The following is a 22,417-nucleotide window of genomic DNA, read 5'->3' as shown; positions in this document are numbered from 1 at the left end:
ACATTTTTCTGCGCGCGGCGTTGTCAACTGATGTTCGCATTCTGTTGTTTAGCGCGGAAACAAACGGTTCTAGTTTAAACAGAGTTAATAGCGGAGCTCCGCGCGCGCAGAGCACCATAGTTAAGAAAATATGGTAACCCATCTGTGCGAGAAAATTTGGTTTTGGTCACCGTACGACCGTACATCCGTCCACCCCTCCATGTATGCCAATGTCACCAGTATCACGTAACCATATACGGGCTCAAGCTTAGAGCTCATCAAGGAGGCAATTTAACAAATTGATGTCAGTTTTTCATTCGTCTGTCCTGTTATTGATCATGAATTTCGTCATAACATTATCAAAGTAGCTGCTGATAGCCGCTGACCAGTAATCACGTGACCATATCGCGGCCTCGAGGTCAGCTGTTTTTGAAAAGTGGAATAAAGTACATCGACAAATCTTCTTGTTTCGATGTGCCTCGACAGTGACAAGAACATTTTGCGCTTATGTTATAAACATGTAATCACAATGAGTTCTCGTAAAAGTAAGGAGAAATATCACCAGCCCGATCACCAGCTTGTGTTTTCAGAAGTTTGTTTAGAGCACGTACAGGTAATTTGTTGAAGATCTTGTTTGACGTTTGTCCTTTCTAGCCGATTCTGGTTCTAAGCCAAGCTGGCGTGTTTCAATGAAATGCATCAAAATGTAAATTATCTCGTTTTCAGAGATAAAGTGGAATAAAATACATCAATATAACTCCTTGTTTGACTTTGAACCGACAAAGACAATCTGTCACATCACGAGCTATAGTACGTCTTTGAGTTCTAATTTTAGCGTGATTCCTATTCGCTGGCTTTTGATAGTCGACTCTGAAATCTTTCCTTTTCCGTTCGCTGGCTGAGGATTTGCTTGTTTACTCTTCAAACTCTTGCGATTCAAGAAAAATTAATTGCCTAACTGGTGAATTCGACAGTAAATTTCGCTGGAAAAACCGATATCACACTCATCCCTTCGTGATTCATGCGATCAGTCGGTTTTTCGGATGAAATTAACTGTGGAATTCACTAGTTAGGCAGCGAAGAAAATGACATAATTAAGTAATATCCGGGAAAACCAAAACGTGGACAACTTCAAAGCCTTTTATTTTCACTAATCCTACAGCCAGTAAGAATAAACAACCTGGGAGCTCCGCTTTTAGGCTTGGCTAAATCTATATGTTAGAGGAGACTGTTTAGGAAAGCCGGCGAACCAAACAATGGGGCGCTCTCTGACATTGAACGTACCTGTCACGTGACTCTGACCGTGCAGGACAAACTAAGATGGCGGAAGGATTAGACGAGTTGAAGACTTTCACGAATTTCAAGACTTTTTTTTATAGATATTTAAAATATGATTAAAAATAGCTGGATGAGCAATTTACAGCCACAGGTAATGATAAGTTCTAGTCACATTAAAATGACTAAAGAAATACTTATAAAGAAATGTCTTCCCTACTTTCTTCGCGTTATGATAAATAACATGATAAATAAACAGTCACCTGTTTTGAATACCGTATTCATCTCTCTTGAGTTGATAATAAATTGCGCCGACAATTAGAGCAAAAATAATCATAACGATCAACTGTGGGGAAAAAATTAAATAACAATTAGCACAAAATAACAAAGAAAACTAGATATCATCATTGTTCAGTCGGACCTCCTGTTAAAAATGGCGGCTACGCGGGCAACGTGGCGATGGCGGCAAGGCTCACGCGACCCTGTTTGAGCATTGGGCAACCTCGTCCCCAGGGTATTCTCGGCTTTCAACATGGCATGTGGAAAGTCGATAAGATCCTGGAGCGATGTTGAGCTTTGGGGTGCGAACGCCAAAATTGTTAGCTTTCAATTTGTAAGGTCTAAAGGAACCGACTTTAAAATGGTTAGCTTTCAGTTATTTTAGCTCACGTCCACAATTATCAACTTCAAGCAACGAATTTTGAAACGTTAAGCATTTTGTGAAAACAGCCCTGCCGACTATGGTCAAATTGAAAAGGCACATTAAAAATTAACCATAATCGTAAATTCAAAGGCAAGGATGGGTAGTTGTGATGGTCGATCTGATATACACAGCCAACGTAAGGAAAGTTTATTGATTCGCCAGTTGAAACAAACGCTAGAAGAAAAAGTTGGCAGTGAAAAACGTTTGCTTTATCAACGAGTCAGATGTCACTGCGTAGTGGCTGTGTTCTCAATAGAGTTACCAGTCTCTCACTAAATGTGATATATGGATTTTCCAAATAGGTCATTTTCGAAAAATCAAATATTCAGCTTGATAATGAGGCAGTGACAGTAATAGAAACACTTTGGAATGAATGTGAAAAATATTTACATATTATCCACTTTCCTTTGTCTTTGTCCTCATGCCTCACTATCAAGCTGAATTTTAATATATCGAAAAAGCTCTATCGATATAACCTTTACTACTGAAGACCTTTGTTTATGTTGAGGTCTACGAAACATCACGTTAAAAATTCAAATTAAAAGAATTCTAAGCAAGTCAAGTTTATTAAGTTAATATCAAGTTTCTGTTAATAAAAACAACGCTAACCAGCAAATAGCTAAAGCTAATCTAAGCGGGTAGCAAGTGGGACTGTTTACAGAGTAAATATAGTTGTGAGTATTACATAAGTAAAAAAATAAAATAAGTATATATGCACACCAGGAAGGGGGGGGGGGGGTGTACTTGGGTCAACGCTGGCCTCTCAGAACCCCTACCCCTACTTTATAGTCTATTTTATGGCCAATTATAGACCCCATCTTAGTCACTTTGGGTAAATTTAATTTTAGCGACCCCACCTTCGTCTCTTTAAGTTTAAGCATAAATCTTACATATAGCCTTTTAATTGCAATCTCCAAACGTAATGTAATGCGGCTAGTAAATATTAAATAAACAGCGCTACAGTTCTTTCTGTAACAACTCAACATGAACTCGTAAATGGCCTTATTGCTTAAGTTGTTCAGATAAGTACAAGGATCACTTGTCCCTTCAATTTCATGTTGGAAGCGTTTGCCGAAAACGTTAAATGTAACACAAAACTGCCAACAAACCCCTTAAATTAAGCGATCGGATTCAAGTTCAGATAAAGGCAAGCAAAAAAGGGTTGGTTTAATCATGTCCAAACAGCAGGATCACAAACAAAAAAATGTTCAGCGGATCCGAGGTTCACCCAAATCCACCGAAGTAGCCATGGGCCAGGGGAAATTCCTTTACTTATCTTGACATTTTGAAAAGCTATGGAGTGTCTTACGATAGGAGCACACTTCTAATATTTCATGATTTGAAAATTTCCAGAGAGCACATACACTGATGCCCATCTATGTGCTACACGTGAAACTTAATTCATTAGAAGTGGAGAGATCATAAATTACAGATACATAAAACCAATGACTCTCTTTATTGAAGTGTTGGTCGCTTTGCTCGTTGCAGAGACATGTTGCGGCCAAGTGTTTTGGGAAACAGCGGAGGATATTTACGAAAGTAAGCCTAACAGATAAGATATGAATGTCATTCTATTTGAACTGCCCACACTAACTTTTTTTTGTAGAGAATGATTGTCCCACTTTCTATCTTGACCTCTAAGCCATAAGCAAAAAAGTGAAGGGATGCATTCATTGGTGATGACTAGGGAATACTCGCAAAAATTCCGAGGGCTCCTACAGCAGTCGAGACAACATCGGAAGGTCAGCAAGTTACAGGACTACGGTAGACAATTAACTATGGCTGACATACTCGCCGCATAAATGTTCTTAAGAATTTGACTTTACTTCAAAGACTGGGATTAAACTTAGTTCCCAGAAGCGTTTCCTTTCGCTCCACCAAAACGGTGGAACGCAGAAGGATCTCAGTACAGGAGTTTTGAAAGTTAATGCGCACAACATATTGTGTTTTAGGTTTGCGAGCTATTCCTCCACTTGAAGAAACGAGACATAAAATGATGACATATCTTCTTGATCGCCATGACAACTCAAGAGACAAGAGATTCACTCCATATTATGACGTCGTGTTTGTTCTCGATTCATCCGAGTCGATATCCAGGGCCGACTTCAATGTCAGTGTAAGTGTTGCGAAGAGCCTGGTGACAAGGTTTGAGCCTGACTCACGATTCGCTGCAATAACATTTGGTGCCAATGCCTCTGTAAGCTTCAATTTTAAGTCACCCAAGGTAAGCAAAAGAATCAACACAGGAACTGTTCTAATGGCAAAAGGTCGCCAATTGTAGCCCGTACCAGGCTTTCAGATTAGAGAACTTAAGCAACGACAACGGCGGAGACGGCAATGAGAACTTCACAAATTTACATAATTACTGGGCAGTTTGCACGCCTTGCACGTGCATTTTTCGCTTTTGTCCATTTCTTTGCCGTCGCCAGCAAAACAACAACGTAAAATAGCCAAATTTGAGGTTTTAGGAAGAACCTCAGCAATCGAGGATAAATTATAATTTTGTCGCCTAAATTAAGCGCCGTTCCGACCAATGTAATTTTTGAGGAACTACCACAACCTTGTCATATTCAAAAGGTTGAAATAGTCACCAAGTCATGATTACAATAACGCGAATTTATATTTTGAGATGACGTTCTCGTTGCCGTTGCCGTCGCGTCGTTGTTGCTTAAGTTTTCTACTGTGGGATGTGCGGGAAATCAAAGCTGAACTCCGCGCGCCGAAGGAGCGCGCGCGGAGCACAAAGATTAAGGTCCCATGGATACGAGAAATGTTGGCTTTAGCTATGACGTCATTCGCGACCGTCCGTACTACGTCCACCCCTCCATGTATGCCAATGTGACCTCAGTTAGACTAAGTGAAGGGGTTTATGTGGTTTGCATGTGCAAACATAATTGCTTTTTCTGGACTGTTCGAAATGATTTTTCACGGAAAAACCTCTGCTAAAGGATGGAAAAATTCTCAGGGAAATGCTTTCAAGCAATTTTAGAACGGCAGCTGGAAAACAACATCGACGAATTGAGGCTAGTGATGAAGATAAACATTTGCGTTGGAGCCATGATTTTTAAATGCAACGAACTACTTCGTGGCCGTCTTTTTGGCGTTGATAAAATGAGGTAATCTAAGCCACATTGCTATAAATAATTAAGTCCAGAAAAGTTAATTAGTTTCATAGGTCTTTGAGGATCCATGTTTTCAACCGAACGCAAATGAGATAAATAACCCGGAAGCTCCGCATTCAGGCTTGGCTAAGTCTATATATTAGCAGAAGTGCGGCCAAAACAATAAAAACTGGGGACTGGGAATAAAAGGCGCATACTCTCCCTAAGCTCTTTCGTTTATTTGCACACCTAAACCTGATGACACAAGACCTTATTAAACAAAGTTAATGCAAAGTGTTCCTCTCAAGTCTCTTCACTGTTCAATTCTAGACTTTCTTTGGTTATTCACCAGCTCACAACTGAACTACTCCTCAGTAAAATGCACCATCAAGGAGGAAACAAGAGCATACTGAATGCTCTCGAAACGACACAAAACGGACTGCTACTGAACCGCGACTCTGGAGTCCGCGTAGGAAGCCAAAAGAGAGTGGTACTGGTAACTAATGGGCCTGCTACTGAAAACCTACAGAGCTTAACTTGGGCAGCCAGTCGGATCAAGGCACTCGGACCAGAAATCTTTCTTGTGGCCCTAGGCGACAGGATACCCAGTGTTAAGGAGCTTGTCGCGATACCGAGTTCGACGGATGCACATTTTTATCGCATATCCGATATGAGCGCTTTCAAGCAAATAGTAGATGGGATTCCTGTGCACATTTTTTACCGAGACTACTATTTTGATGACTGAGGTCACGAAGCTTGGAAATCAAATATGCCCGGTGTGATTTGTAGCATTAGAATCATGACTATTTTCTGGGTTAAATTAAACGAAGAGGAAAGAACGGACAGGAAGGAAATTTGCTAAAAGACTTCTGTAAATGCCTTATTACACCTGAAATGGTTAGTCTTTATAAGAACTTTAACTAAACCGTGGGCAACGCCTAACAATTTTTCATCAACTTTGAGCGGTGTATCACTGATCGCAAAGATCATTGGGTATAAAGAGATGCATTGATCAACACTGACTCACTCGGGAATACTCGGAAAAGAAAAACCCGACGGCTTTAAACAGGAGTCGAAGATATGACCTTCCGATTACTACGGATACTCTACCACTAAGCTACAGTAGATTTGTGGTTGCTAGGCAACTGAACTGGGGTTAGGTGACAACTCCCCTTAAAAAATTGGTTGCATTCTCACCGCCAGTGAGAAATAAACACATTTTCCAGAATATTTGTTTTTTGCGGGGATGAAATCCTCTATTTTCTGTGACTTTCTTGAATGCAGAAAATCCCGTAAACATTTAATAAATAACGGAGCGGTTGACGCTATCATAATGATAACTTAACGAAGCCATTTCCTCGAAGAGGACGAAGTCGATGTCTTCATTAATAATTTTATATGCAAGGTTTCCCCAAAAGCGGAATTTTTGAAAGATTTATTCTTTGAAATCCAACATAAACGCAAACGTTATGCTTTAAAAAACAAACAAAACAAAATATTTAATGGCAAATAAAAACAATGCGTAAATACCGTTTTCATTCAGACAAGACGATGATAGCAAAAACACTCCACTTAGGATACTAACGGAGTATAAATAGAAAGCACAAGGCGAGCGTGATTTATTTTGGCACTTCACGCAATAGTTCCTTAAGATAGCGTGACAAGCCAAAAAAATAAGCCCAAGGTGAGCCAACGTGGGAGTCTCTCACCTGAACAATTGAAGTCTGTGGATTTCTCAGTATGTTTTTCGCTGCTCGTCCAGATACTGTTACCAGCTAAGAGAAACAAAGTCACTTCAAGAAACTTTCAATCGCTGATGACACCACGACGCAAGTTTAGCTCTTAAAATCCTATCAATATTTGAGAATATGGTGTTGGTCAGGAGCTCATCAAAGGGGTCTCTATCTCTCCTATACTTGGCATGGGAGTCTATCCTTTCCCGAGTAGATTTATTTATAGAACGCTTCCCTTGGGAGATTCTGAACGCACACTGTTGTAAAAGCCAATCAAAACAGAGGTATCTCAGCGTAAAGGGAAACATAATACTTTTCGCGGGAAAAACCTGTTCCTAAAAATGAATTTACTGTTATGTTATGTTATGTTATGTTATTTATTTATTTGAGCAGGTTGAAGTTGTGGCAGCTATTTAGCTGATGTGGACCTGCTATATCCACCCACCCACCCATATACTCACAGAGGACAGCCACAACACCGGGAATTTCATCCCCTACTCTTCTCGAATAGTGTGTGGGTTCTTTAACGTCCCACAGGGAACTAATGAACATGGAAGATGTTTGTGAGACGGGGCCTACGGTTTATAGTCCTTATCCGAGAAGACTTGAAAGTCTAACCATTTGCGGATGTAATTACAAAGGCAGCACTTTCTCCTCAGTTATTTTAAGACCCTGAGTGTTGGTCTGGCCGGAGTCGAACTCATGACCTCCCGCATGGCAGCCCGGTGCTCAACCAACTAAGCCACTCTCGGGAAAGTGTTGACTCAAGGAATTAGTGGAGATAGAGGCTCCCCTTAATGAACTCCTGGTGTTGATCTCTCATTCATTCTTTTCTGGGGGCACCTGTGAATTCTACTTGTTACTCAGTTAATATTGCAAACTGCACGGCTGCCATTTGCGCCATAAAGCAGTCTGGCAAAAGTCCCCCGCAAAAATATTGAACATTGCCCCTGAAAAGCCCCAAGGGGAGTGGTTAATTAAGCCCTCATTCGTATTCAGAATCGAAAGACAAGTAACCCATCAGCACACCTGACTGCAAAATGAAGTAGCATAGGTTATCTTGTCCCCTTCAGAAACTACCACGCTACCCTGGCTGGCAGAGAATTCCTCCAGGATTGGCTTTGTGGAATCCTGGACAATTTTAGCAAACTGTGACTTCCTGAAGATCTCCGGCAAATTTGGCGGCTTAGTTGAGGAATGGCCCTCTCCCATCGACACAACAGTTGTTTCTAAAAAATAACAATCATTTTATTAGTTATATCCTTTGTTTTGAAAAAAAAGTTAAAACTACAATCCGGGTCAAAAGACTTCAGGACACTTGTCAAATTTTGGGCGAAAAGTAGAGAATTTACTGTACAGGCTTCCATCGTTATATGAGCAACGCGTGTTCTTCTTTCGCTGCCCAACAGTTTTGACCAGGATTGTAGTTCATTCTTAAGTTATAACATCCTGGGCATTTTAGCGTGACAGCGAGTAAATATTAAACTGGTTGCACAAAAATAAATTAAATAAGAGAATGTTAAGTTCTGGATTCATAACTGTAAAAGATTACGACTCAGAAAGGTATAAAATCACGGGATCGAAATATTTCGGCTGCATTACTTTGCCTTCATCAGTCGGACTAGTAGTGAGTGGTTGCATAGCAGTCACAAGACGGAAAGCGGTCAAGTGAAACATCTCCTCTACTATCGAAATGAAGATTATCGACAATTCCTAATTTTCTTTGGATTGAGTGTCATTGTCAATTTAGATTACCCTGTCCCAGGACTTCTCGTAGCAGATGAAAACAGAAAAAGTAAAAGCTGCATTCCTGGACAGGATTTAAGCCCGGAGCACCCACTTTAAAAGAACCGTTTTTATCCACTTAACCAGTAAAGAGCAACTGGCTGACAACTGTACCGATTACAAGGGCGTAGCTAGGGGGGGGGGGGGTCCTGGGGGGCCCGTGCCCCCCCCTTTGTAAGCCGTTTTTTACGCAAACAACCTACAATATTCAGGTTGCAAAAACGCGAGTACCCTTTGTCTGACACCGTGTGCCCCCCCCCCCCCCCCCCCCTTTGAAAAATCCTGGCTACGCCAATGGATTACTTACCAACTCTACTTAGTATAAATAAAATTATTGTTGAATAGTGGTTAAGTCTAGTGCTTGATTTTAAAATTATTAGCTTTCTCTTGAGGTTTCGTAACCAACGTTTTCTCCAGTTTAAGGACAGTGCCTACTAATTAAAGATATTTTTTCTCCGGTGTTGATTATGCAGGAAATGTAGATCTTAACAAGTGTTATTGAAATCCAAAAAGAAAATTGTGGGTAACCATGAATTTTTGAGAGATAATTAAGCTTCAGTTTAAGAAAGAACGCCATACATTGCTTTGTATTTTAAAGCTTTTTACAAATATTATTCATTAATTGTCTTTGAAAAATGCGTGGTTACCTCCAATTTTCTTAGTAAGGATACTAAGGACACTTACTAAGATCTACTTTCTCCGCATAGTTTTAAACTGCGCAAAAATATCCCTGTATTAGTAAGCATCACCGATAGGAAATCCGAGTATCTCGAGATGCGCAGAACGTATGCGCAATAACAATAGTAGGCACCGTCCTTAAACTTGTTTCTTGGCGGGTGATAATACACGTTTACAACCGCATTGGGAAGAAAAAATATTGACATATTAAAAAATAATAATATTCTGGCAGCTAGCGATGTGGTAGTCTAGTGGTTAAGTGAAAGGGTGTTTAATTGAACATTCCCAGGTTCGAGTCCTCCGAGTTCAGGCATTGGGGTTCGGATTTTGAAAACAGATTTAATTTCCCATAATCTTTATCAAGCGCTATTAAAGCGTCCTAAATTGACGATAATTGTACCGACGTAATGACGATAATAATCAATTTAGGATTAGGATTAGGAATTGTCGATAATCGTCATTTCAGAGGTAGAGTATGGGTTGTCAAGTGATGGGTTCTGACTTGCTCCCATATCTCAGAATGCACTTGGACGATGAGCGCCTGGGAACTAAAACAGATTTACTTGGCTCCAGATTCCGCTGATTGAGAACGAACGCGGTCTTTGGCTGGTGATGGAGCCTATTTATTCCCCTGACATTAAATTATTCGACTTAATATAACTGGTACTTTCAACAGCGAAAGGAAAAAACAATGAGGGATTCAGGAGGGGAGGGGAGGGGAGACAAGGGTTAGCAGATGGGAGGTAGAGAAGGGAAAAGCAATGAGGGATTCAGGAGGGGAGGGGAGACAAGGGTTAGCAGATGGGAGGTAGAGAAGGAAAGGAAAAATACGAGAGGAGTCAGACAATACCTGAAAAAAAAATAATAACTGGTACTTTCAACAGCGGAAGGGAAAAACAATAAGGGATTCAGGAGGGGAGGGGAGACAAGGGTTAGCAGATGGCAGGTAGAGAAGGAAATGAAAAATACGGGAGGAGTCAGACTATACCTGAGCTGTTACTTAATCCGCGAGCAGCGTCACATTCATTTATTACATCCATGAAAAAGTCTGCTGGATTATTATGTGGTTCACAAACAAAACCTTTGAGCAAAAAATGGAAACGTAATCATGAAAGAAGATATATGCTATCTAAATATAACGTGTTGGCGGACTATACAAATCACGCATAGCCAAAAATTTTACATTACCCGAAAGTGAAAGAAAGAAAGGCTGAGATGGGCTGAAATTTTATATTGTACGTTAATTAAATCATATTTGGGATTCAGCCCGTTTTTACTGAGGTATTAAGGTGTTCAACTTTAGGTAACAACTTAAGTATGGGCAAGTATGGGCATCGAAATCTTAAAAGCACGATTTATCCATTGCAGAATGTAGAAAGTTCAGTTTCACAGCGCAATGCCTTTTTTTAGTCTAAATCACTGAAACGTCAATCACAAAATAGCCATATGAAGAACATATGAGGCCGTTGACGGTTGCAAAATTACTTGGGTTAATTGCAAATGTACAAAACCCACATAGCCAATCACACGCAAAGCAAATACGGGCAGCTCCGGAAAGGGCACCACAACACCGGGCTCTTCTACTTTCAGAAAGGTGGCTGAAAGGCTGAAAGCCACAAAGACCCTGGAGACTAGGTTGCGAGCAAGTTCTTCGATTGCCGCCGATAGGCTCCAATGTGGTGCAAGATTTTTGCGGCAATTACACGGCTCAAGAATACAAAAGCAAAGCAATGGGCGAAATTATATTCCACAATCGGGTGAAAAGCGCATTACGATCTATAATAATCACCTATATCCTCAAAGTACTTCATTGCTTGATTTGCGGGGCCCTGGTACACAAACTCGCCATTGGACAGTAATGAAATGGTGTCAAAGGTCTTAAATATAGAGTAGCGAGGCTGGTGTATGGACATAATCACGGTTTTGCCACGGTGACCGAGCCTATAAAGGATAAAGCGACAGTAAATGACATTGTGAAGACTAATGGGGCAAGAAACTTATCCTCAATGACTGACAGTCTACACGGCGCTACAATGGGGGACAAGATTCCAGGTGGCAGTCAACGAAAACGTTTTTTAAATAAGGAAAAAATATCGTTTATGTCACTCGAGGAAGAAGGACCTGATTTGCGATTAGAGGGGGTGTTTACCGTTTCCCCCTTCCCCCTCCTACAATGTTGTTAATAGCAAACAGCTACATTGCCAGTTTGGAATGTACAATTTTTTTTTTTTCTGGGAGGGGGGGGGGGGGGGAGGTGGGAGGGAGGGGGTTGTGGTGCATAGATTAATCTGCATGTCGCGAAATGTCCCAAGACGTTTAACCATCATTGTAGTTCTTTGTCACCGGTTAGAAATAGTACGATTAGAGTGTCTGCCTTCGTCATTTATTTGCTCTGAGTAGGACTAACAACGCTCTAAGCAACAGTTTTCAATTATACCTGCAGTGATTACTTGACTGGCAATACTTAAATGAATCTTAACGACCGAAGCGTTGTCCACTCCATTGAATATACCATATCCGTATTTTAAAAAGTATATATTTGCATTTCAAACGGTTTTCATCAGCGTTAACTGCCGTTTTAGCATAATAAAAGTATTTGTTTTACGTTTGAAAAGGTATTCTTTTATTACGTTAAAACGCTGGAAAACGCCGAGGAAAACGCTGAGGGACAAGGTCAAATTCTGTAGTCAAAGAATTCAACCGCGCTCTTTCACACATTCTCGAGTGGCTGTTCACGCGCAGGAATTTCTTCACAAAGAATTTACTTTAGCGAGGCAGTAAAGACCTTCCCTACCCTTGAAGAAGCTGAACAACGGACACAGCTGTGGCTGCATCCAGCCCAGTGGTTGGCTCATCAAGAAACAAAACAGATGGTGCCAATATAAGTTCCATTCCAATGTTGGTACGTTTGCGTTCACCTCCAGATATTCCTCGAATAAACTCGTTTCCAACCTGGCGGATGAGCAAATAAAATTAATGAATTTACGCACAGATGAGCTCCGTGGATGATTTCCATTTTTCTCAGTTCCAGAAATTTGCAAGAATATTTTTTCTGATGTGTTTTGTTTGATGTTATTACTGGACAGCATCAGTAAAGCATTGTTTCTTGGCTATGTTAGGGCCCAAGAAAACGGCTTACCACTTGCCGAAAAATTCTAGAACTCTCAGGAAGACTGGTACAGCGCTTTTGTAGGGTTTTGTTTCTCCTCTAGCCCTTTTCATGAATGGCAATAATTGAAAAGGCTCGGCATAATTTTAAAAGCAATCCCCTAATTTTTAAATTTTAAATCATTTCATGCAAAGACAGTTGCCGCTGATTTCATATAGAATTGTGGCTCAGTTGCTTGAGCAGCGGACTTTCGTGCGGAAGATCACGTGTTTAATGGAGGAGACTGCTTAACCCATTCACGCCTCAAACGCCCGAGGACGCCCCCCATTGACGAGTAAAATCTGTCAAGTGTCACTCCCAGGGGTCAGTTGGTTAACCCATTCACACCTCAAACGCCCTAAGATGCCCCCCATGTACGAGTAAAATCTAATAAGTGTCACTCGCAGGGGTCAGTGGGTCAACCCATTCACACCTCAAACGCCCTAGGACACCCCCCATTGACGAGTAAACTTGTCTTGCGTTAGACAGAGTAAAATCTATCAAGTGTCACTCCCAGGGGTCAGTGGGTTAACCCATTCACACCTCAAACGCCGTAGGACACCCCCCATTGACGAGTAAAGTCGTCTAGCGTTAGACAGAGTAAACTCTGTCAAGTATCACTCCCAGGGGTCAGTGGGTTAACTCATTCACACCTCAAACGCCGTAGGACACCCCCATTGACGAGTAAACTGGTCTTGCGTTAGACAGAGTAAAATCTATTAAGTGTCACTCCCAGGGGTCAGTGGGTTAACCCATTCACACCTCAAACGCCGTAGGACACCCCCCATTGACGAGTAAAGTCGTCTGGCGTTAGACAGAGTAAAATCTATTAAGTGTCACTCCCAGGGGTCAGTGGGTTAACCCATTCACACCTCAAATGCCCTAGGACACCCCCATTGACGAGTAAACTGGTCCTGCATTAGACAGAGTAAAATCTATTAAGTGTCACTCCCAGGGGTCAGTGGGTTAACCCATTCACATCTCAAACGCCGTAGGACACCCCCCATTGACGAGTAAAGTCGTCTGGCGTTAGACAGAGTAAAATCTGTCAAGTGTCACTCCCTGGGGTCAGTGGGTTAACCCATTCACACCTCAAACGCCCTAGGACACCCCCCATTGACGAGTAAACTGGTCTTGCGTTAGACAGAGTAAAATCTATTAAATGTCACTCCCAGGGGTCAGTGGGTTAACCCATTCACACCTCAAACGCCCTAGGACACCCCCATTGACGAGTAAACTGGTCTTGCGTTAGACAGAGTAAAATCTATTAAGTGTCACTCCCAGGGGTCAGTGGGTTAACCCATTCACACCTCAAACGCCCTAGGACACCCCCCATTGACAAGTAAAGTCGTCTGGTGTTAGACAGAGTAAAATATGTCAAGTCTCACTCCCAGGGGTCAATGTGTTAAACCCTAGTTGGACCCAGCGATGCTCATCTTCTTAAAACTAACTGAGGAGAAAGTGCTGCCTTTGTAATTTCATCTGCAAATGGTTAGACTTTCAAGTCTTCTCTGATAAGGACTAAAAACCGTGGGCCCCGTCTTACAACCCTTCCTGTTAACCAACAATGTGGGACCTTAAAGAACTCACACACTGGAGACCATCGATGTTGGTGGTCTAACTCTCAGAGAATTTACAAATCGCCACGAGACTGATGTGATATGTGCAGTATACAAATGCATTACCATTACCATTAGACTTATCTGTACGTACTTTAGACTCCGCCACATGAAACAAGCCCAAGTCGCTAAGAGTTTCCTCTACTCTCTTTGAACGCTCGCGTTTACTCAGCTTTCTGGAGAGTCTTAAGGATGCAGAGAAATGCAAGTTCTCTCTCACCGTTAAAGTTCCCATCACAACATCATCCTGGAAAATTATAAAAAAACTGAATGCATAGAGTGGGGTTCAATTAAGTGTTGAATGAACTTCATTCGTAAGCAAGTGGTTTAGAAAGCACCAAGGACGGTGCCTACTAATTCAAAGGAATATTTGCACGGTTTATGAGTATGCGGGAAAAGCAAAAAGAAAATTGGGGGAAACCACGCATTTTTCAAAGATGATCAATCAACAATATTAATTATAAAAAGCTTTAAAATACAAGGCAATGTATGGCGTCCTTTTCCAAAATGAAGCTTAATTATCTCTAAAAAATGCATGGTTACCCCCAATCTTCTTTTTGGATACCAAGAGCACTTGCTAAGTTATTGTTTCTCCGCGTGTTTTTTTTTTTTTTTAATTCGATGCACAGAACGTATGCACAATAATAACAGTAGGCACTGTCCTTAAACCCACTACAATTCTTAAAGAGAAGTACGATCGTCCGGGTGAGTGTAGTCCTGAGGACTGATTAGGGTGACATTGAATGATGTTTAGCTAACCTAAGCGTAACTCATCTTCAGAGTCAAGTGATTGGTGTAACGTCAGTAGATGGTATAAACGCTGTGGTCCATGATGTCACTGGTCAACTAAGCCGTTAGCGTTTACGCCTAGAGAACCATGCATAATGAACTATGATTCCATGCATAATCGATAACAAGGAAAGAAAAAGCGGACTGACACAAAACCTAAGCAACGTCAGTTTGAGTTTTGCATCGCCTTGAATACAATTGTGCTTCATTTTCCAAATCATATCCAAAGGCGACATCAATCATTGTTCACATGATACGTTTTCTCACGTCGGCTGCACATATTAGTCAACATTACAATCCATCCACCAAAAACACGTTTCCCTTTTGCATGGAAATTCTGTGATAATTTGATGCTAATATGTTCATAATATGCCGTCTACCATTAGCAACTCAGTATTTTGATGAGACAAAGCGTACAACGACGTAGAATCATGTCACGACTATCTATGCGAAACAACATTGCAGAATTTCATTGCAGTCAGTTTTCGTCTCTTTGATTTTGGTAAAAGTAACATTTTGCCGTTTGCCGTATAAATCTCTGTAATAAGTTCTGTTTTATTTAAAGACAATTCTAAAAGCTGTGTGTGTGTGTGTTTGTCACTTTGGCTTTCTTCAACCAACCTGTACAACATATCCGGTGATACATTTGAAATTCTCTGGTTGCTTTTGTCCATTAACAAGGACTACACCTGACAGATGTTTTCGATCCTTCCGGCCAGCCAAGATGTCCAGAAGCCTGAGATAGCGTGAAGAAGTCAAGTATGTGAAAAACCAGGAAATAAAAAACAAAGATTGAAGACCCCCCAGAAAAAGACAGCTGTATACAACAGTAAATAATCGGATACCTGAAATCGAACAGTTACATCAGCCAATCATATTAAGTGCACTCAGCTTAATCCACCAATCACAGAATTTATCACAATAACCATAGCAACAACCACTTAGCCTACCAAACTGGAGATTTTCCAAAATGGACGAATTTGTAACATTAGACAGTGAAAAAGGAATGCACTAATTTTCCTTTCTTGGAAATTGTAATGGTCATGATTAATTGCTAACAGGACTTTGCGTCGTCCAATTCGGTCTGTAATCATACTAGTGATTAAACAAATCGGACTCCCACTACACGGTCGTCCAATTTTGTTAATCACTTGTATGACTACACACCAAATTGGACTCCACTCAGTCCTGTTACCATTATACACAATAATTAGTGAAAAATAAAGTAGTCAATGCACCAATACAATTTGAGAAAATTGTAATAGCAAAACATTGTTGGTTACAAAGGGCAGCTCTGAGTCATTTTCATGTGAAATACTGCAGGGTCCTCATTGTTCACACAACCATGGCTGGAATGTGAAAGACAAAGACCAAATACAATGACACCATTAAAGAAAGCAAAAAATCTAACTAACAAGCAAAATACTCCATTTCTGTTGTTTGCAGTTGACCGTAAGTAATTCCTGAAGAATTATCCAAAGGTCTACTACACCAATGTGGTAAACACAGAACAAAAACAATTAAGACCTTTTAGACAATTTTCCATAAATTATTTACTATACTGTCCACTGCAAACAAAAGGAATGCTGTGTTTTCTCGTCACAGTTTTACATTTACTTGTTTCTTGAAGTCTCTGTTTGTAACAATCTGGCCTAGGGGTGTGGGAAATGAGGACTCTGTGATAATTCACCAGAAATGACTCGACAATCATCAAAATAATGTTTATCCCATTTACTGTTTGATGTGTTATTTACTTTTAGGAGGTGGGAGGAAGTCCTTAGTTTTTTGGGTCTTTGATCATTGATGGAGAAGTCTTAAGATTTTTTCATTATACAAATTAAAAAGATCTCAACATCCTTCATCACTGATCCCTTTTACCTCATCAAATTCCCTCACCACTGGGGTACATACCTTATCAAGAAACCATATTGCTCCTTAAAAAGGGTCTCAGAGTAAAGGGATAAATAAAAAGGATGAAGATAGGACATTTTGTTGAAAAATAGGAAGAAAATTTGATATCCTATTATATAATATTATACATACGTTGTCTTTCCACTTCCTGTTGGTCCAAGTATTGCATTTAATCCAGGTTGCACAAGGCCACTTAAATCATGAAATACAGAAAGAATTTAAATTTATATTAATACCCGTAACCCCTACATCCACTCAAAAACTATGTCGTCTCTAACCCAATGACTCCTTGGAGTGAAACTTAATAGATTTTACAAATTTCTAGTCTCTAAAGAAACTGTGGTGCTGCGTCAATGGGAGAGTCAAACAAAAAAATTTGGTTTTATCAAATGTGTTGATAAAGGTTGAATCACGACCATGAATGATTTGGAAAGCTGACGTTTCGAGCGTTAACCCTTCGTCAGAGTGAATAGAGGAATTGATAAAACCAAATTTTCCTTAATAGATTTTACTCTGTCTGATACCACACAATTTTACTCGTCAATAGGGTCAAAGAATGGGTTATGGGAATGGGTTAAAGAATAAAAAACTTTATAAAGAGCAGAGTTGGAGCAAAGGTCAGAGCACTGTGCACAAATGTTGCCTATGCCATGTTCAATTCCACTACTCCATGTTGTATGTTTGTTAAATTTGTTTGGGTCTCCACTATGAAAGTATCTGTTTATCGACTACTTTAACTTAACAATGATCTTGCTTGCTTCAATTTAACAAATCGAAAGTGGTTCAGCGTTGTCTGTACTCTTATCGACAATGATATTCGTCATCACAATGGTCAAAATGTTGTGGACTCACGAGGCACAGCTGAGTGAGTCCAGAACAAATTTTAACCACTGTGATGACAAATATCATTGTCGATAAGAGTACAGACAACGCTTGAACCACTTTCGATTTGTTTTTTACCACAATATTCAACACTAAAGAAAGTTTTTATTTCAGAGCGTGAGCAAAATCATGACACAAAGAAAGAGCAAGCGTTGTCTATAACTTTCTTGTAATATGATTGGTTTATTTCCCAAATGGGCGTTCCTGATTGGCTATTACATTGCGTGACAAATTAATGCGAGCATGATGCCCACAGCATTGTCTAGACTCTTATTGACAATGGTAAATTAACCTATCAGATTGCGAGATTACAAGCAATTGTGGTAAAATCCTTTCTTTTCTTCAAAATAACATTCAAATGATGTTACAGTAGCACAACCCTCACCTGAGATTTTTGATAATTTGTCTCTCTTTCTTTATTCCTTTCTCCTTGGTGGTGACTGAGTAACAAATGTTGTGATAGGAGATTACTGTTGTACTTCCAAATTGGTTTGAATCTGTCGAAAATGACCGGCTTAGTGGTGAAGGGCCATTTGGTTTGGTGTCATACACTGGAACATCATGTGTTCTGTGGTTTTCCAAAGTAGGATGTTCTGTTTCTAACAGTGGTGTCTTTTCATTACTTGATATCTCTTGGTCCATCTTATAACACTGTACGCTGCGGAAGTACTCTGGTATCACTTTAGAATCTAAAATAGATGAGAGACATCAATGTTGCCTTTAAAATTCATTCTCAGGTTGAATCCAGTTTTACCTTGAAAAAGTAGGTTAAATTGGTGATCCTCATTTAACCTACCAAGGTTGAATATGCACTCAGATGAATTGAAGAAATGTTTTTCTGGAGCCTAAATTAAGCCTAGAAGGAAATTAGGGTCAGTTTTGGTTATAATTATACATGTATGTGGATCAATTGACTTATTATGCAAAAGTAAAATAATGAAAAGAGGTTGAGCATATTCGTCATTGTAGTGTAGTGGTGAAGACACAGGACTATAGATCTGAAGGGTCTGCATGAAATCGGGTACTGGTAAGTGCATAGTACACTTCTTTGTTCCCTTACTACATTGTAATGTTGAGAGTGAATAGATAATTGTATCAATAAAGAAACCGATAAGATGATAAGAAACATTAACAAGATGTGTTGAAATGCATAAGACAGAATTGAGGGAAGATATCTATAGATGTTTTCTGTCCTTTTTGGGGGGTTGATAGTTGCTAACTATTCAACCTAAGTAAAATGAAGATCACCAATTTAACCTTGTAGGTGAAAACGGATTCAAAATGAGACCACTGCCACATTAAAGAACTATCAAATTATTATCCTATATAGTTCTCTTTGTAATCACAAGGCCATGCCTCACAGAGAATAAATATGATTCAGCTAAACAAACTGTATCTTGGTGTCACCCCAGCAAAATACAATGTAAGCCTGACAACCACATTTCTGACTAGACGTCAAAGCCCTAAGTATGTTTTCTTTGAAGGAAATTTTAAGAATTAATACATGTAGTTTCACACTAAAGACTTTGCCATACAACACACGTCTCTTCGAACCTTGACCTCTTTGGTCTGGGACCCAAACCAATATGCCAAACTTACAATGGTTCAGAGAACTGTCTGTGTTCCTCATTTTGAACTAAACTACTAATGGCCGCAAAACACTGGAGTACAATAACTTTCCTTTACCTTCTGCAACACATGGCTGTTACAATGCATACATTGTTTGGCTAGCCTGGATCGGGTTTTAGTTTAAATGGAGGCAAGCATTTCGATACAGTCATTGGATATTACATGGCTGCATAGGAGACTATCCTTTCCTACATGTGTACATTTTCACAAGTCAAGAGCTACCTTAATATTGGAGAAAAAGTACAACAAGTATCGTAAAAAAGGTTGCTGTTATTCATTGTGGTGAAGTACAATAATAATAAAGTTTTCTCGTTTGTCTTACAATGTAGTCACTTGTGATGTAGATTGCGACGTTTCAACTGCATACTGCTAGTCTTCATCAGGTGATGAGGTCAACTGGTTACGCATCACCTTTTAAGCAGGATGCTCTACTGTGATTGGTTAATTTTCAGAAGCTGTAATTGGAGTATTTTGATCCTCGCTGTTTTGGTGTGTTGTTCCTTCGGCAGTCCGCTGTCGTACAGTTCTCCTGTGGTTGTGCTTCTTGATCGTGGGCATCCATGCTTCCAGAATTTCTATTCCACTATCCCTGTTGATGTTGTTAGGGTGAAGTCTTATGTGAATCGCCTCTTTGACCCTGCATTTGTACCAATGAGGATCACGATCAATAAACTCTACTTCGTTCCCACTTTGGAACGAAGTAAAGTGAGGATCAAAATGCACCAATCATAGCTGCTGAAAACCAACCAATCACAGCGGAGCATCCTGCTTAAAAGGTGAAGTGTAACCAGTTGACCTCATCGCCTGATGAAGACTAGCAGTATGCAGTCGAAACGTCACGATCTACATCACAAGTGACCACATTGTGAGACAAAAGAGAATACTTTCTTATTATTGTACTCACAATATTTGATTGTAATTTTTTTTTTTATCTTTAGACCCTGTGTGTACATGTACACCAAGAATGGAAAATTTCTAACCCGAGACTTCTTACTCCAAAACCTTGTTTACTGATTAACTATCTCTGACGACAAGTCTCTCCCCTGGAAGGTACCTGAGGTCTGAGCCTTCATAAAGTGTGTCAAGCAACACAAGATTGAAGTGATTCTGCACATGTCTGTGCTCACATTCATATTCGTTTATTAAGTGATACTTTCATCTGCATCTTCCAGGTGGAAGACAGTCAATCTCATTAAATGAATGAAGTTTTTAAGATATTACAACATACTCCAATCTAAACATCACTTAATATTTATACCAGTGTAAAACAGGGAGAGCTCACACCCTCATTACCTCACAACAAATTTATGGCTGCATGACTAATTCACTTACTCTTCCTGAATTTCAACATGGATTATTTTTAATTCATAGCAATTGCAAAATGCACTGTCACTTCCAATCTCTACAATTTAAATATAATTCTCCGAGAACAATAAATAATTATTTATTATTCTCATGCAAGGCCTTCTAATAGATTAGCAATCATAATTCACATTTAGTATAAATACACAGGTGATTATACAAAATCACTGAGCCTGAGGCGAATAATTGTTAAATATAAAATATACATAACGTTGCAAGGTACACTGCTTTTTTAAGGCAGTGACAGCAATTTCTTATAATTACCAGCTGAAAGAATCACTTGATCACGAGCAACATTACTCGTGACATCTCGTGACACATTTAAGAGCACGCTACGTTTTTGCCCACCATTGCTTGCTTGGCTGTTCAATTCAATTTCAAAGCCTATGCCATTTCTTACTGAGCTAAACTGCAGAATACTCGGCACTTATTTGCATAAGAATAGCATGTATTTCCATAAGCCTCGTTCTTCACACGATGTCGCTACAGTATCTAAAAATATAATATTACTGAAATGCCGCGTGGCTTATCACATGATTATGTAATTGACAATTTTCGTCTTACTTTGCAAAACGTGGCGAAAAATATTAGAAACAACAGAAAAACCTGCATGATAGCTGTTCTATTTAAAGTCATTCGCATTGATTGTCACAAGCCTTAACTCCACTCGAATTTTGGTTTGTACTTTACTCTTAAGCTACATGAATTGTACATAATTTGGCAGAATATTTATGATTAATACAAGCTCTAAAACTAGATAAACACGTTTAAAAAGCAGTCACTTCTTGTCCTTTCTATCAGTAGGGGCATAAATTTAAAGAAATACAAACAATTTTGCAATTTTTTGAAGGGTTTCATACCGCGTTCGGAACGCCTGACGTGGACTGGTCTGTACGTTCAAAGGCTAGATAACTTAATCCTTTGGACAGGTCACTCACTATCCATGAAATATACTCCACGTTAAACGTTGACCAAGTCTTTGGTACACGTCTTTACTAAGATATGCTTAGAGTGTGTATTTTCGAGGTCACGTATGCGAAAACTACTCTCTCGCACAGATTGAAACTGTCGGAAAGTGACTATATTCGATTCACCGGATTTTAAAAGGTTCTCGGGCGTTTGAATCAACCGGGCCCTGAACAAAACTAGGAATGTTGACGAAATGCAAGAATCAAGAGAACATTACCTTCACGATGCTTGATGCTTGATAGTAAATGATTCCAATCAGCCTATATGTTTGGTCACGCTAAGGTCACGCAAATATAGCGTACTCAAGTGAGCTGAACATTTAATACGTCCAAACCACACCTATAAGTATAAACGCCGTTGGTTCAGAGTTAATTTTGATCTAAATATACCGGTTTTAACATTACAGTAAAATGATGATCAGTAACTGTAATACTTGTTGCTGTAGTAGTTGGGGGAAAGGGGGTTGTTTTCTTGATCCCTGAAATGGTTTATGCTCCCTTGTTCCCTAAGATATGTTGTCACCAACCGTCTTTTTTCCCCTGTTCCCCAAAAGCCCATTTCCGAGTTGCTGCTTGCCTCAGTTTCAAAGCGAGTCCTGGTGCACAACCATTCAAATGGAAATGAGTTGCGTATTCTTATGCAAATCAAACTCATTTCTTTCACAATAGTTGAGCACCAACACTCAATTCGAAAGCAAGACAAACAGCACCTCGGAAATGGCCCATTCAAATTAGCCATGTTCCCTTCTTTCCCAAAACCCCAGGGAGGACCTCAGTAGCTGACTTCTAGTAGCTGTAAGAGTTAGAAACGGAAGTCCGTGTCTTTCATGCTCCGCTGAGCCGTAGTTGCTGCAG

At 39.9% G+C, this 22,417-nt stretch overlaps 2 protein-coding genes across 2 annotated transcripts in view; one reads left to right on the top strand and one right to left on the bottom strand.

The window, feature by feature from the left end:
* LOC137988788 (broad substrate specificity ATP-binding cassette transporter ABCG2-like) overlaps positions 1-21,002 on the bottom strand; it is a 25,689-nt gene extending 4,687 nt beyond the window's left edge. The window contains exons 1-11 of the mRNA XM_068834744.1: positions 20,859-21,002; positions 17,989-18,292; positions 16,854-16,913; positions 15,432-15,546; positions 14,116-14,268; positions 12,049-12,206; positions 11,044-11,195; positions 10,243-10,335; positions 7,821-8,020; positions 6,768-6,833; positions 1,518-1,600 (exon numbers count right to left, since the gene is read on the bottom strand). Coding sequence (XP_068690845.1) covers positions 1,518-1,600; positions 6,768-6,833; positions 7,821-8,020; positions 10,243-10,335; positions 11,044-11,195; positions 12,049-12,206; positions 14,116-14,268; positions 15,432-15,546; positions 16,854-16,913; positions 17,989-18,245 — 1,337 coding nt within the window. The 5' untranslated portion in view covers positions 18,246-18,292; positions 20,859-21,002. The remainder of the gene's footprint in view (positions 1-1,517; positions 1,601-6,767; positions 6,834-7,820; positions 8,021-10,242; positions 10,336-11,043; positions 11,196-12,048; positions 12,207-14,115; positions 14,269-15,431; positions 15,547-16,853; positions 16,914-17,988; positions 18,293-20,858) is intronic.
* On the top strand, positions 3,403-5,803 carry LOC137988799 (collagen alpha-1(XIV) chain-like). Its single transcript, XM_068834754.1, has 3 exons — positions 3,403-3,496; positions 3,910-4,181; positions 5,411-5,803. The coding sequence occupies exons 1-3, from the start codon at positions 3,403-3,405 to the stop codon at positions 5,801-5,803; spliced, it is 759 nt and encodes a 252-aa protein (XP_068690855.1).
* Positions 21,003-22,417: the final 1,415 nt, after the last annotated feature.

This window comes from Montipora foliosa, unplaced genomic scaffold (assembly GCF_036669935.1).
Source record: "Montipora foliosa isolate CH-2021 unplaced genomic scaffold, ASM3666993v2 scaffold_427, whole genome shotgun sequence".
Taxonomy (NCBI): Eukaryota; Metazoa; Cnidaria; class Anthozoa; order Scleractinia; family Acroporidae; genus Montipora; species Montipora foliosa.
The sequence above is the reverse complement of the archived record's forward strand: the minus strand, read 5'-3'. Positions and strand labels throughout refer to the sequence as shown.

Excerpts from the sequence above, each read along its gene's own strand:
- LOC137988799 (XM_068834754.1), top strand. The coding sequence starts at position 3,403 with ATGACTCTCTTTATTGAAGTGTTGGTCGCTTTGCTCGTTGCAGAGACA. Across the intron at positions 3,497-3,909 it reads AGCGGAGGATATTTACGAAA|GTTTGCGAGCTATTCCTCCA; the intron begins GTAAGCCTAACA and ends ATTGTGTTTTAG. Across the intron at positions 4,182-5,410 it reads TCAATTTTAAGTCACCCAAG|CTCACAACTGAACTACTCCT; the intron begins GTAAGCAAAAGA and ends GTTATTCACCAG.